The following is a 12,322-nucleotide window of genomic DNA, read 5'->3' on the forward strand; positions in this document are numbered from 1 at the left end:
GACTGTCCACTGTACCCCACTTGATCTGTGGGCTGCACAGATTCTTTTCTCCCTTTTTAACGCTCTGATTCTTGTTATCTGTAGAAGAAGAAGGCCTCCTAGTATACTTGAAGGAAACGATCATCTTCCCTTTTGTTCACATCTTCCCTTTCTTCTGTAAGAGGTTGGTCACCTGGAACTGGGCTTGCCCTGCGTCCTGTCCCCCTTTCTCTTGTTTGTGTGCGTGGCCGCAGGCGGCTCCTTTCTCCTGGGTCCTCTCAGTGAGCGCTTCTCCCCCGACTCTGAGCACGCGGCTCTCATCTGGCGGGTGTGGAAGCTGAGCCCACCTCCTCCTGAAGCAGCAGGGCCTGTCTGCGTCCCAGCATCCCACTGCTGCTTTGAGGCTGCCCTCCCCGCCCCACCTCTGCAGATCTGGAGCCGCGTCCCTTAGGACGTGCGGGAGGCCTGGGGGAAGGGCCCAGCCCTGCTCCTGCCGGGGTCCCTGACCCCGGAGCCCTGCGGTCAGCAGGCCCCTGGGCTCGACCCTCCGACACCCTCCAAGTCTGTCTGACCTTACACTTCCTCGCCCGCTGGCTCTCCTGCCTGGGGCCCTGGGGGCCCCGCTCACCCTGCCCCACGTCGGCCCCGCTCTGTGCCGTGCGCTCCGGACTCCGGAACACCTGCCTCCGCGGGACGGCGGGGACTTGACTTTCTGGATCGATCTCCAGCCCCTCGCATAAGCGCCTGGGTTGCAGGTTTGTGGCAGGCACCCCGCGTCTGGAGCGTGCGTTTGGTTGAGTGAGTGGAAGCCGTCCCAGCGGGTTCCCCACTTCCCACGCTCCCTGACCCCCAGGGCCGGCGCCCCCCGCCACTGCCCCTGGCCCACCTGGGGAGCAGGGGCTCCAGCTCCGCCGAGCAGAGGTTTTCAAGCGGTGGCTGCATCTCGGCCTCCATGAGAAAACGTTTCAAACGTTTCCTGGGTTTGGGCTCCAAGTTCAGATGAGAGGGGGCTTCGGATTCTGTGGACTGTTTATCCAGAAGGAGCTCCCGGTGAGCAAGCCTGTCTGAGGCTATACTCAGTGCCACGTCCTGCCCAGGACATCCCAGGAGGCCAGTGTCTACGTTAACTTGACTTGCAGGAGTCCGGCTGTCCTGTGGGGATGCAGGCGTGAAAGTCGTCCCAGACCCTCTGAGACTTCCCGCCCTGTCTACACAGTGGGGACGCGGGTCTTTCTTCAGCTGGGCTGGCCAGTGTGGAAGGGGTCTTCGTCTTCATTTCAGCAGTGAGGCCAGAGGGTTCTCATGTAAAGTTGGGTGCTCACCCCAAACCCCTAGCGTTAGTGTGGCGCCCGTGTGCCACCTCGTCCGTGTTCCTTTGGGTTTTTAAGTTTTTGTTATGAATGATCTGAGGCTTCTCCAAGGGCACAGTGGAAATATTAGCTGTTAAATTCTTAGGAAAATGCTGTGATTGTGGGTTTTCAGTTTCTTCTGATTTTATTGGAGATTGAAGAGCTCTTTGGGACACACACACACACACACACACACACACACACACACACACGAGACGCACAGATTGCATTCTGAGCCGGGGCCCCTGCGCCCTCCGACTGCAGGCCCCCACTGCCCGTCCCCACCCCTTGCAGGAAGCGCCATGAGCTGCCTGGTGAGCCCCGGCCCGCCTTGTGTCCGGCCACCCCGCTGGTCGCTGGGCAGCACTGAACACACCTGTGGTGCTCTCGTCCTGTTGTCACCACAGTCTCTGGATCGCAGAGACCCTCTGCTGTGAAGTCGTGGTTTGAACCTAGAACTACTTGCCTCTTCCTTGCTGCACGTGAGCCTTGTTTCCAGCTGTCTCTTTGGCTGAAACTGCTGGGAAGGAACAGTGCGGGGGGGGGGGGGGTGTGCACAGTGTGTGTGCAATGCTGTGGATCCTGGGTGGGCTGGGGCGCGGGCACTGCCTCTTTGGTTCGGGCCCCTCGAGGTCTATGGGAGGTCACCCCTGTGTCCTGTATGTAACCGGAGGACTGGGCGTCGTGGCTGTGGAAGGCTTCCCTGGAGAAGGCGTGGGTGAAGCTGCAACCAGGTAGTGGGCTCTCCAGGTGAGGCTGCAGGTGAGCGCTAGGGACCGGGTGGGGTGCTCCAGGCGAGGGGAGGGAGAGGTTGCCTCTCTGCTCTCAGAGCTGTTCACACACGGCTTCCCCACGTTAGCACAGGTGCTCTCCACGCACCACCCCAGGACTACCGCCCGTGCGGGGGATGCGTGTCACATCAGGACACACGGGGTGTGTGTGCTCGCGTGCACGCAGACGTGCAGCTCTGAGGCCGGGCTCTAAAACAGCGGAGACCCCAGGGCATTCGTGGTGATTTTCTTTCACATTATTCTATCCCATCTTATCTCATTTCTTCACAAATGCTGCTAACGATCCACTGAATTGATTTGATAGCTCCTTAGAGGGTCGTGGCCTGGTATGAAGACCCCTGAGCTCTCGGAGCAGAGGGCGGGCTGGCGTGTGGGTGGGACCAGCAGAGTGGCCCTCCATCCCTTGTCCGATGGCCCTTCATCCGCCCCTTGGGGTCTTCCTGCCCCACACCGCCCGCTCTCTTCTGTGCTCCGTCCAGCGAGCATTCGCTTTAAAACTTAGATGATCGGGACTTCCCTGGTGGTCCATTGGCTAAGGCTCCGCGCTCCCAATGCAGGGGGTCTGGGTTCAATCCCTGGTCAGGGAACTAGATCCCACATGCCGCAACTAAGGGTTCTCATGCCGCGACTAAAGATCCCGCATGCCGCAACTAAGACCTGGCGCAGCCAAATAAAAATCAAATAAATAAATATTAAAAAAAAAAAACTTAGAGGATCAAGCTTTTAAAAGGCCAAATAAATATAAATTAGATGCAAATTGAATTGTTAGATTCTTAAGGCTTTTCATCATTGGGATTATCTCTTTTTTCAAAACGTTTGGGCAAGTTACAAGCCTTTGGTCTCTTATTTTAAGAACCAGAGATGGTTATTTAATATTTCTTATGTTCAAAGTAGGAAATTTTGTCAGTAGCTCAAAACTGAAAATATATATAACTGTATATTGCTATGTACCACGTAATTAGGAAATGATATATTCTCATAACTGCTATTGTCAAATGTTACTGACAGAATCGGCCTTGATAAACCAGAATCATATAGCACTCTTCATAGAAATTATCTAAAACGTTCAAAACATTAATTAAAAATAAAATATCCGTGCACATGTGTGGTCCAGACACATTGCCTGCTGGGAATAGATCCAAATCAGTTTACACTGAACTATCAGGTTTAAGAGGCTGACCTGAGGTATGGAGATTGTTTGAACTTAAATTACATTATCTAAAATACTTTGTAAGTTTTTAAAAACAAATGTATTTACGTTAGTGTAAACTCCAGTCTTGGAGACATATCATAGACCTCTTCAGAGCTGTTTAGTTATGGTATGTGTTTAAATTGTAAGCACAGAAAAATGCTCACTTTCTGGCACCTTTTAACTGGCAGCTTGTTCTCTGCAGCTGCACTTTTTATAAGAATAGCGTGTCGATATGGGAATGTGGGAAGAACCCAAGAAGTACAGGCTAATGAAAACACGTTGATACAAATTATACTGAGTATCAGAACAAACGTTAGGCGAGTTAAGTTTTAATTTGTGAAAATGTTTATAGTGGTCTAAGCATGCCAAGAAATTTGGGGATGCCTAACTTTAAAAGTCATGTTGAGCTGCAATTAGTCCTTCTTACCCTTTGTGGGGGATGTTCTTTGGGAATTATCTATGGGAGTTTCTGAATTTTTGCCACTTTGCATGCTTCCCCCGTCAACCCCGTCAACCAGGATGTGCTTGAAAAATGCAAGCCAGGCTTAACTAGGGTAATTTGGTCAGAATTGGACATGTCAATCCCAAGGTCAATAGAAACGATTTGGGGGTTGCCTGCCTTTTCCCCAAGGCTGTTGTCAGCAGGTTGCTTGCCTACACCATCTCATCGGCCCCTACGCCAAGCGCTGGCCCCCTCCCCCGCCCCCTCCCGTGACAGCACCTGTCACCCGTGCTGCACTGTGTCACCTCTTTCAGCCTCACCTCCTCTGATAATGAAGCCCCTGCGATGTGTTCCGTAGCCTGCTTCCGTATCCTTCTCAAAAGGGCCAAGGAATCAGACGCTGACTAGGGATCCAGCGGGCCCTTTTGGGGGATATCTCATATCGGTTCACGTGATGGCCCAGCTCTGTCACTCCCAGTGTGTGCTTATAAATAGAATAAATATTAGATAGTAAACGGAAGAATTAGGTTAATGATAATTATACATTATTTGCAAATTAAGTAATATGGTCAGGAAGTCATCACCGACTTCTCCAAAAGTATGGAAACTTGGAAGAGGACAGTAGTTTTATGTCCAGGTGATATTAAAGTGCGTCTCCATAGAGCTTTACTTTCAGATTAATATCTGGTTGGGATGGAAACAGTTGCCAGGATAACAAGTCGTGAACAGAGAAGGTGGGACACGGCGAGGCAGGGCTGCGTAGCTGGTTCCCGTGATCCTTCTGTGTTGATTCGTGTCAGGAGCCATCCCAGCGCGAACTTGCCTCTCGTCAAGGATTTCTGTGCAGAGCTTACGGCCTTGGGTGGGCGGGGATGTCCGGCCGCTCCGGGAGAACCCTTAGCACACAGGGGCCACCAGCCTGTGGCTCCACAGACGCCTAGTACTTGGAAGGCACTCTTGGCACAGCTACCCAAAGTGGGGAAAGGAAGGAATTACATCATCTGAGGCTGTGGCTTGTAGACTTTGAGTCCCTCCTGGAAAATGCTGAACAACTGAGACTTGGACCCAGGATGCCTCTTCCTGGTGGGCATCCTGGAGAAGTTCCCGGAGGGACGGCCTGTGGGCAGTGGGTACCCATCTGCAGAGCAGCTCTCACTCCTGAGGAGGTTTCGCTGGCCCTGCTGCAGGCTGGCCAGGATTTCCTGTGCATCCTCCACCCTCTCTGTGCACCCTCCCAGTGCAGCCTCGTCTCTGCTGCTTGTTTCCTGTGCCTCCTCTCTGTGCTGCCATCCGTGTGATTTCTTTCAGGTCTGTCTTCCAATCCCCAAATTTTCTCTTCAACCTCTAATCTCTGTTAACCTCTCTACTGAGTGTTTAATTTCAACAGTTGTAGTTTTCATTGTCAGTCATTCTGTTGGGTTATTTTTCGTATCTACCACCTTACTTCCTCTTTTCTTTATTGCAACTTTTATTTCTTCACAATTTCATGGTTATTTGACATCTGTATTAGAACCTTCCAGTGTCTGAGATTCTGTTAATTGCTATTTCTGCTGGTTCTTTCTCGTGGTGGGGTTTCCTTGGGTTTGGGGGGATTTTTGAATTGTGAGCTCACGTCTGGGCAGGCTCACACTCTTGGAACTCCTGTGGGCCTTCCCGGAGGGTTTGTGTTTGTGGCCGCCGGAGATGGGGCTCCTTGCCCCAGGAGCGTCCGAGTGAGTGGACACGCACCGCTCAGCCCTGCGTCCCGCCTGGCGGCCTTGACGTCTGCCGGCTGCTCTCCGTTCCCTCCCCCTCCCTCCTCCCTCAGGGCTTCCCCTTGCTTGTGGCACAGCAGTATGTTCGAAAGCACGTTTGTTTCTGTGCTAGCTTCACAATGTGTCCATAAATCTAACACTGCTCTAGCAGCACGTTTGGGGAACTTTACCTGGATCTGTTCACACTGCACCAGAGGGCCCCCCATGCTGCAGTCTGGCAGCCCCCCAGCTGGAGCCTCTTCAGACACGCTGAGCCCGCCCTGCTCGCCGTGTCCACGCTCCCCGGCCCACCGCGCCTCCCCGTGGGCTGCCCACACGCAGCTGCCCCCTCCTTCTTGGCTCCAGGCACACTCCTGTCTCCTGGATCTTGAGTTCAGTTCATTTTGGGGATACGTGTGAGATTTTTTAGCACATTTTGTTCAGTCTGCTAGAGCCTGAGACTTTAGTTTTAGTCATGATTGTAACATGAAGTGAGCCACGGCCTTCACATTCGTGGATTTTGCATTTTATGACTTATTTTTCAAAATTATTATTGATAGTATTTCTGCTTTTGTGTATGGCCTTGCAGATTTTCTTCTCATAATCTCAAGGGAGTAATTTGCCTTTGATATTATTTAATTCACAACACGATTGTAGGTGATTTATTGTGAGCATGGGCAGAGGACAGCTTCCTACGGTGCACTCGTCCGCCCCGGGAGGGAGACTCACCCTGCGCTTCTCCGGTGAAAACCAGGCCCTTGGCAGGTGAGGGCTGGTGGCTCGCTGGGGCCTGCTCATTGCCTGCCTGTCTGGCGAGATGAAGGTTTAAAAGCTGGACCCACAATAGCCTGTGTTTTTACTATTGAAAAATATATTGATAAGGTACCAGGTTATAGTTCCAGAGTATTTCTGACCGAGGACTCACGATGGTGTGAAACGCTGACGAGCCCGATCCTAAAACCGTCAGGAAGCCGCTTCCTCTCGCTGTCAGAGGACAGACCCTTGGGGGCAGGAGGGTAGGTGTAAGTCACACGAGGTGAGGGGCTGCAACCAAGAGGGTCCCCTGTCTTCCGTGAAGCCCAGGAGGCAAGGTCTGGGGGGCCCTGGCGCTGGCGACGGGAGGGCCAAACAGTGAGTAGGGGATGCAGTTGACATGGTGGCTCTTTTCAAAATTCGGCCACAAATACATGCTTTCTCTCTCCCGGGGGGATGGCGCTTCCACCGGAAGCAGCTAATCTGGGGCACCTCTGTCCTCACTTGTTTGGCTTTGGCCTTAGGGGTCTTAAAACATGACCTCTGCTTGTTGGGAAGGCCCAGGACTTGGGAAGGGGCTCCCCGTTCACTCCCCACACCATGCACTCCGGTCTCCCTTCCCTCTGCAGAGAGGAAGGCGTGCAAGGCCTGGGGGTTCTGCAGTGGATTTATTCTTAGGGCGTGGCTGGGAGGTTTCCTTGCGTCCAGCCCCGCGCTGGGTGAAGATGCAGAGGGCAGCACGCCCGCTCCGGTGCCCAGCACCGCACCAACGGCCCGCTGGCCCCCGTCCCTGCCTTGGGGCCCTGCCTGCCCGCTGCTCTCGGAGCTGTGCCTGTGCTGTGACCAGGACATGTCAACAAGGCAGCAGGTGGCCCTGCACTGAACCCGCTCCCCTTCCCGGGGTGAAGGCTCCCTGGTGTCTGTGCCACCGACACCCTCTCCTGCCTCCGCCCAGCTTTTCCCTTTCCCGACTCCTTCTCCGGAGCCCTCTCCCTCCATGTCCCAGGTGACCTTCCCTAGGTTGCAGCCTCAGAACTGTTGACCCGCAGGTGGGTCCCCAGGGGGTCTTGCTCAGCTGTCCCCATCGGAGGATTGCTCAGAGCTCTTTGGGAGCCCAGCCCGCCTGTTGTTCCAGGACCTCCCTCGATGGCCTCCTCCCTCCAGTCCTGGCCTGTCGCCATCTGTCTGCTCAGGGTGGCGGGGCCTGGCGGTCGGGGTTGGCTGTGGGCTGGCCCCCACTCTGCTACCACCGGGGCGGTTTCACCCCTGCACGGGCCGGGTCTCGGGGTGAGAGCGCCAAGCAGGGCTGTGATGTGCCCAGGGCAGCGCCTGGCCCTGGACGGACAGTGGGCAGGGTGCCTGCCTCCTGGACGTGGGTGTGCCTCACGGACTCGAGCCCGGGCTGATCAGACCGAAGTCTGTAACGCTGTTCTCACCGAGGTTGTTACTAAGACGGCGATGTCAAACGTGCTGGGATTTGTCCTCAAGGGGAGATGGGCTGCTTCCGCCCGGCCTGTGCCCCGGCTCGCCCAGGAAGCGCAGGGACGCGCCCCAGGGAGGCGGCTGGTCTCCTGGACACCGGCTCCCAGAACGGGGACGGCCAGAGTCTGCTTTTGCTGCTCACGTGGACGTGCTGTCTCCTGACCTGTCATGAGGCCCAACTAACTCATGTCTCTCTCTCTTTTCTTTCAGTCTGCAACTGTGTCTGATGGTGGTAAGTCACAATTTCTGATGTATATTTTTATTATTTTTAACGAAGTTTTCACACGTGGAGTGTATTTGCTGTTGGCTCACTCGTAACGATGTTTTCTTGGCCTTTCTGCATCCCTGGGTGGGGGGGAGGGTTTAGTCGGGGCCAATTTGGGGGCAGCTCTCCATTCCTCCCAGTGACTGCTACCTGGGTTTTGGAAGCAGTTTATTGCAGGGACGTGCTCGGTGTGACAGCACCCTCGCCCGTCCCCTTGCATTCCTGTGTCAGCAAGTAAAGACCTGCTGCCCGCCTTGTAGAACTAGCTTGTAAACCAGCAAGTGAAGATTTTAGAGCTCTTGCTGAATTTGAGCGATTCTGGAAATTCGGGTGAGATGCTCAGTTGCTAAATTTCCCTTTCTTAGGAAAAGTTTAGTAGATAATTGGAGAGGTGTGGGATGAAGAGGAAGCTTTCTGCCTTTAAATGATTTTGTTCAGGGGATTCTTTTAATGGGACTTCCCCGAAAAGCAGATGGCCAGAGATGTCCTACTTCACGTAAGATATTTCTCGATGTAACCCTTATCATTTTAGTTCTGTGAGTTTTAAAAACTCTTCAAAATGATTTGGAGAGTTTCTTCCAAATGTTCCGTATTTCTTATAATACTCATAAAAGTCCTATGCTCACAGTTTTGTTTTTTTTTTACTTGTTTTTAATTACTCTGTTCTGTCTATTGAGAGTTGAATTTTATAATTTGTCAAAATGTATCAGCACTTTATTTTCATTTTTGCTGGCTGTGGGTCCCAAGTACTGCCAGAGCTGGGGAGTCACGGGGTTCAAGGTTACCCTCTGTATTGTAAGTTAAAGAGAAACCAAGGGTTTCTATTGTCCAACAACTACAGACTTCAGTCATGAGCCTTAGACAGGGTGGCAGGTATGTGGCGGGGCTCGGCCTGGAAGGTGACGCCAGTCACCCTCTGCCGGCTGGGGTCAGTCCAGCCGTGGGAAGTACAAGAAACGTGCAGACACCTGAAGCTGAGACCAGACAGATCCTAAAGTTTGTGTTTGGGGATTTATTTTTTTAATAAAAGGAATTATGTTACCTGTCTTATGTACAACAATAATCATGTCATTTAATCACCTTAAGCTAGGAGTGGGAAAACCTTCCTTAATGAAAGGAAATAGGACCTGTAACCAAATCCAGGATAAAAGTGAGTGGTTTTTACAGTATTCTGTTCATGTTAACCTTTCTGTGTGCTCGTTTATCTTTTCTGGTAGAAGGCATTCATTTCTGCAGGAAATTTATACATTTGAGAAGTTTATTTGATATGTTCAATTTAATCATAATTATTAAGCTTTATTCATCTCTAAAGTTTTCTTCTGTCAGCGGTAGATGCAGGAACCCCGGGGAGTTTTATTATATACTTCATTTTACAATTTTTGAAAAGCTAAACTTCCCAAGTGTGGGAAGCCCCAGGCTCACAGCCCTGTGTCCTTTCTAAGGAAGTGGTGTCCTGGCTGGTGGCAGTGGTTCCCCTGCCCTGCTGGGGCTCCCCACCCCCTGGTCCCTCCTTCTCTTCCTGCCTCAGGCCCCGTGCCACTCAGGATAGGCCCCTCCCTCATGAGTCCCTCTGCGGCAGAGCAGGGAGGGGGCAAGGTCGCTATTTCTTGAGCACGCCTTCAATTTCAGGGACTGCACCAGACAGTTATATGTGTCCTACTGAGTTTTTTCATGCTTTTATTATTTTCCATCTTCAATTTCTTTTCTGATTACAAATAAGAAGAAAAAGTGATCTCATTTATTTTGCATGTTAGTTCCAGGAGGTATGTGTTATTATATTCTGCCATCTTTACAGGTAAAAGCACCCAGGCAGAAAGAGGGTCACATAGACACCAAGTTAAGAGGCTGGGACTCAGGCTCTGAGGTCTGCCTCACTGCAGAGCCAGGCTCACGGTGCCCTCCTCCCCATCTCAGCCCTGGACCCTCCAGTTCCTGACACCTGCTTCCTGGGGTCACCTTAGCCCATCCGCGGTCGGGGGCTGGTGAGAGGATCCAGGCACAAACTCAGAATGTGTGTCCACAGAGATGTTTCATGTTTGTGCTGAGCAGGAGATTCTGGCTCCTGGGGGCCTGGGAGCTCCAGGAACAAACTGTTTCTATGGGAAACGAGTCCTGCAGTGACTCAGGACCGCTTTGGGGAGCAGCCTTTTCACAAGCTGTGCGGCCTCCACCTAGTCGTCCGGCCTCGTTTGGGTGACTAATACATCATCACTCAGAAATATTTTGTGTTGGTAACCTTGTCGGTGAGATCATTTGGACTCATTTAACTGTTGGACTCATTTCACACTTTATACTTTTATTATGTGTGTTCTCACCATATAGTTAGTTTTGTGGCTTTATTTTAAGGAAGTTGGACAATACTATTTTCGCCATCTTTGTCAACCAGAAGTGTGTCTTTTCGATTTCTCAGGAGAGTGGCCCAAAGCCAGAGACCACCCTGTGAAGGAAGGATTAGAGGTCAGTCTCTGTGGAGGGCAAACCAGGACCAGGAGTGAGTCCAGGGAGGCAGATTCTACCTCAAGAAAAGGAAGAACATCCTAGCACGTGAGAGAGGCTTTAAAATGCAATGATCTGCCTTGTGGCAAATTATCCAAACGCTTATTCACACCGAATCCCCCATCGTGGGAACGGAACCCTGGGGAGCTGGTGGCCATAGCTTGGTGGCGTCGTAAGGCCTTCCCGTGCGGAGGGGAGAGAGCCTTCCGGTCCCTGAACCTGGGGTTTGGCACAAGGCAGCTTTATTGTAATAAAAGTTTACTCTCTTATTTTCTTTCTTTTTTACTTTGTAGTACCAAGCAGCTTCGCCAGGACTTCCCCTCCCACCCAGCTCCCACACCCTGGAAGGGCAAGGCTGTCTCTGCCGATACTGGACCCGCCCTTTGAGGTTGGGAAGTTGGGGCATTAGGGAGCTTTGGAATGAACGCCTGCATCTGCAGGCACGTGTCGGGCTGTGACCATGGGGGACGCGGCTCTGGCTCCTGGGGTCTGGGGTCTGGGGTCTGGGGCACATCCTCTCCGGCTGCTTCATAGACACACCAACCTAGCCTTTCCAACCTCGCTCTTTCTCCACAAGCATGCTGTGGCCCCAGGGTCTCCCCGTGACCTTCCTCCGTCTCCGCCCACTGCATCCCGGCCCCTCCCACTTCCTCCGCCTAAACTCCGCCCCTCGCGGTTCGCTCCGCCACCCTACAGCTGACTTGGGGCCCTGACCACCGGGCTGGCAGGCTTCCTCCCCTGGTCTCCCGTGGCCCCTCAGACGCATGGGATCTCGATTGGCTCGCACAGCGCTGTCCGCTGCCAGCGTGGTGTCCCCCGCCTGGGGCAGCGCCCCCCGGAGCCCTGCCTTGACCACCCCGGCCTTCACTTGAGTGTCAGCCCAGGCTTCATCTCCTTCCGACACTGCTGACGAGGTCCCGTCATTTTAATTATTTATCGGTGTCGCTGTCTTGTCTGCTCCCTCCACCCACTGGACAGTGACCTTCACGCGGTGGCTTCAGCACAGCGATGGCGATGGCGGGGCAGGTGTTTGTCAAGTGAATATTGAATTTGGGCGTTTACGGTATGGCAGACAGCAGCCAGGGCCTCGGGGCTAAGACCTGCGTTAGGCCATTAGGGCGGTGGCTTTCACAGTTTTTCCTTCTTAGTGAAACCCTCTCAAAAAACAAGCAAGCAAGCTTAGTAGACTCCCACTCTATAAAGTACAGCAGCAGAGCCGTCTGCTGGGCTCGTGGGGTGTGGCCAGGCCCTCTGAGGCTGCTTCTGCATCCGAGGCCCAAGGACCCCGCGGCGGCCAGTGTCCACGGGGACTCGTGTGCAGTTTCTTTTGTCTTTCTCCAGAAGCTGCCGTTTATTACCTCTGATTAACAAAGACAAATCGTTTTGAAGTAGATTTTACACTCTGTTGCCATAAATTAATAAGCAGTACTTTGAAATATTTCTGATTATTGTTCTAACATAAAAACCGGGACCTTTTGAAATCAGAAATAATATCTGAGGTGAAAGACATGCATTCTTTAATTGTTGTTTGTTTTCTGAATGGAGACGGCCTTTGATTTTATATCTACCCTCTGCCCTGCTTTTCTCCGTCTGCCCCTTTCCAACGAAGTACAACTTCAGCCAAGCGATAGGGCATCAGGAAGGGGGCTGGCAGGTTAGGAAGTGACAGGGAAGGCCGAGCGGTGGGGCTCCTTGTCACCTGGCAGCTGAGGAGCCCTGGCCACCGAGCCTGGGTGTCACCAGCCTGGGGCACTGACGTTGGCTCCGTAAACCCTGGGCCTGCCTGAGCCGGCTCAGTCCTGGGGCTTAGTACTGGGCGGGGGGACGGGGGTCTGGTGGA

General features: G+C 52.8%; 1 protein-coding gene across 3 annotated transcripts in view; it reads left to right on the forward strand.

Annotated features, from left to right (window-relative positions):
• RGS12 (regulator of G protein signaling 12) overlaps positions 1 to 12,322 on the forward strand; it is a 118,634-nt gene that overhangs the window by 62,007 nt on the left and 44,305 nt on the right. For all 3 annotated transcript variants that reach the window (XM_061191906.1, XM_061191907.1, XM_061191908.1), the window contains one exon: positions 7,932 to 7,953. In XM_061191906.1, the coding sequence (XP_061047889.1) occupies positions 7,932 to 7,953 (22 nt within the window). The remainder of the gene's footprint in view (positions 1 to 7,931; positions 7,954 to 12,322) is intronic.

Source organism: Eubalaena glacialis, chromosome 5 (genome assembly GCF_028564815.1).
Source record: "Eubalaena glacialis isolate mEubGla1 chromosome 5, mEubGla1.1.hap2.+ XY, whole genome shotgun sequence".
Lineage (NCBI taxonomy): Eukaryota > Metazoa > Chordata > Mammalia > Artiodactyla > Balaenidae > Eubalaena > Eubalaena glacialis.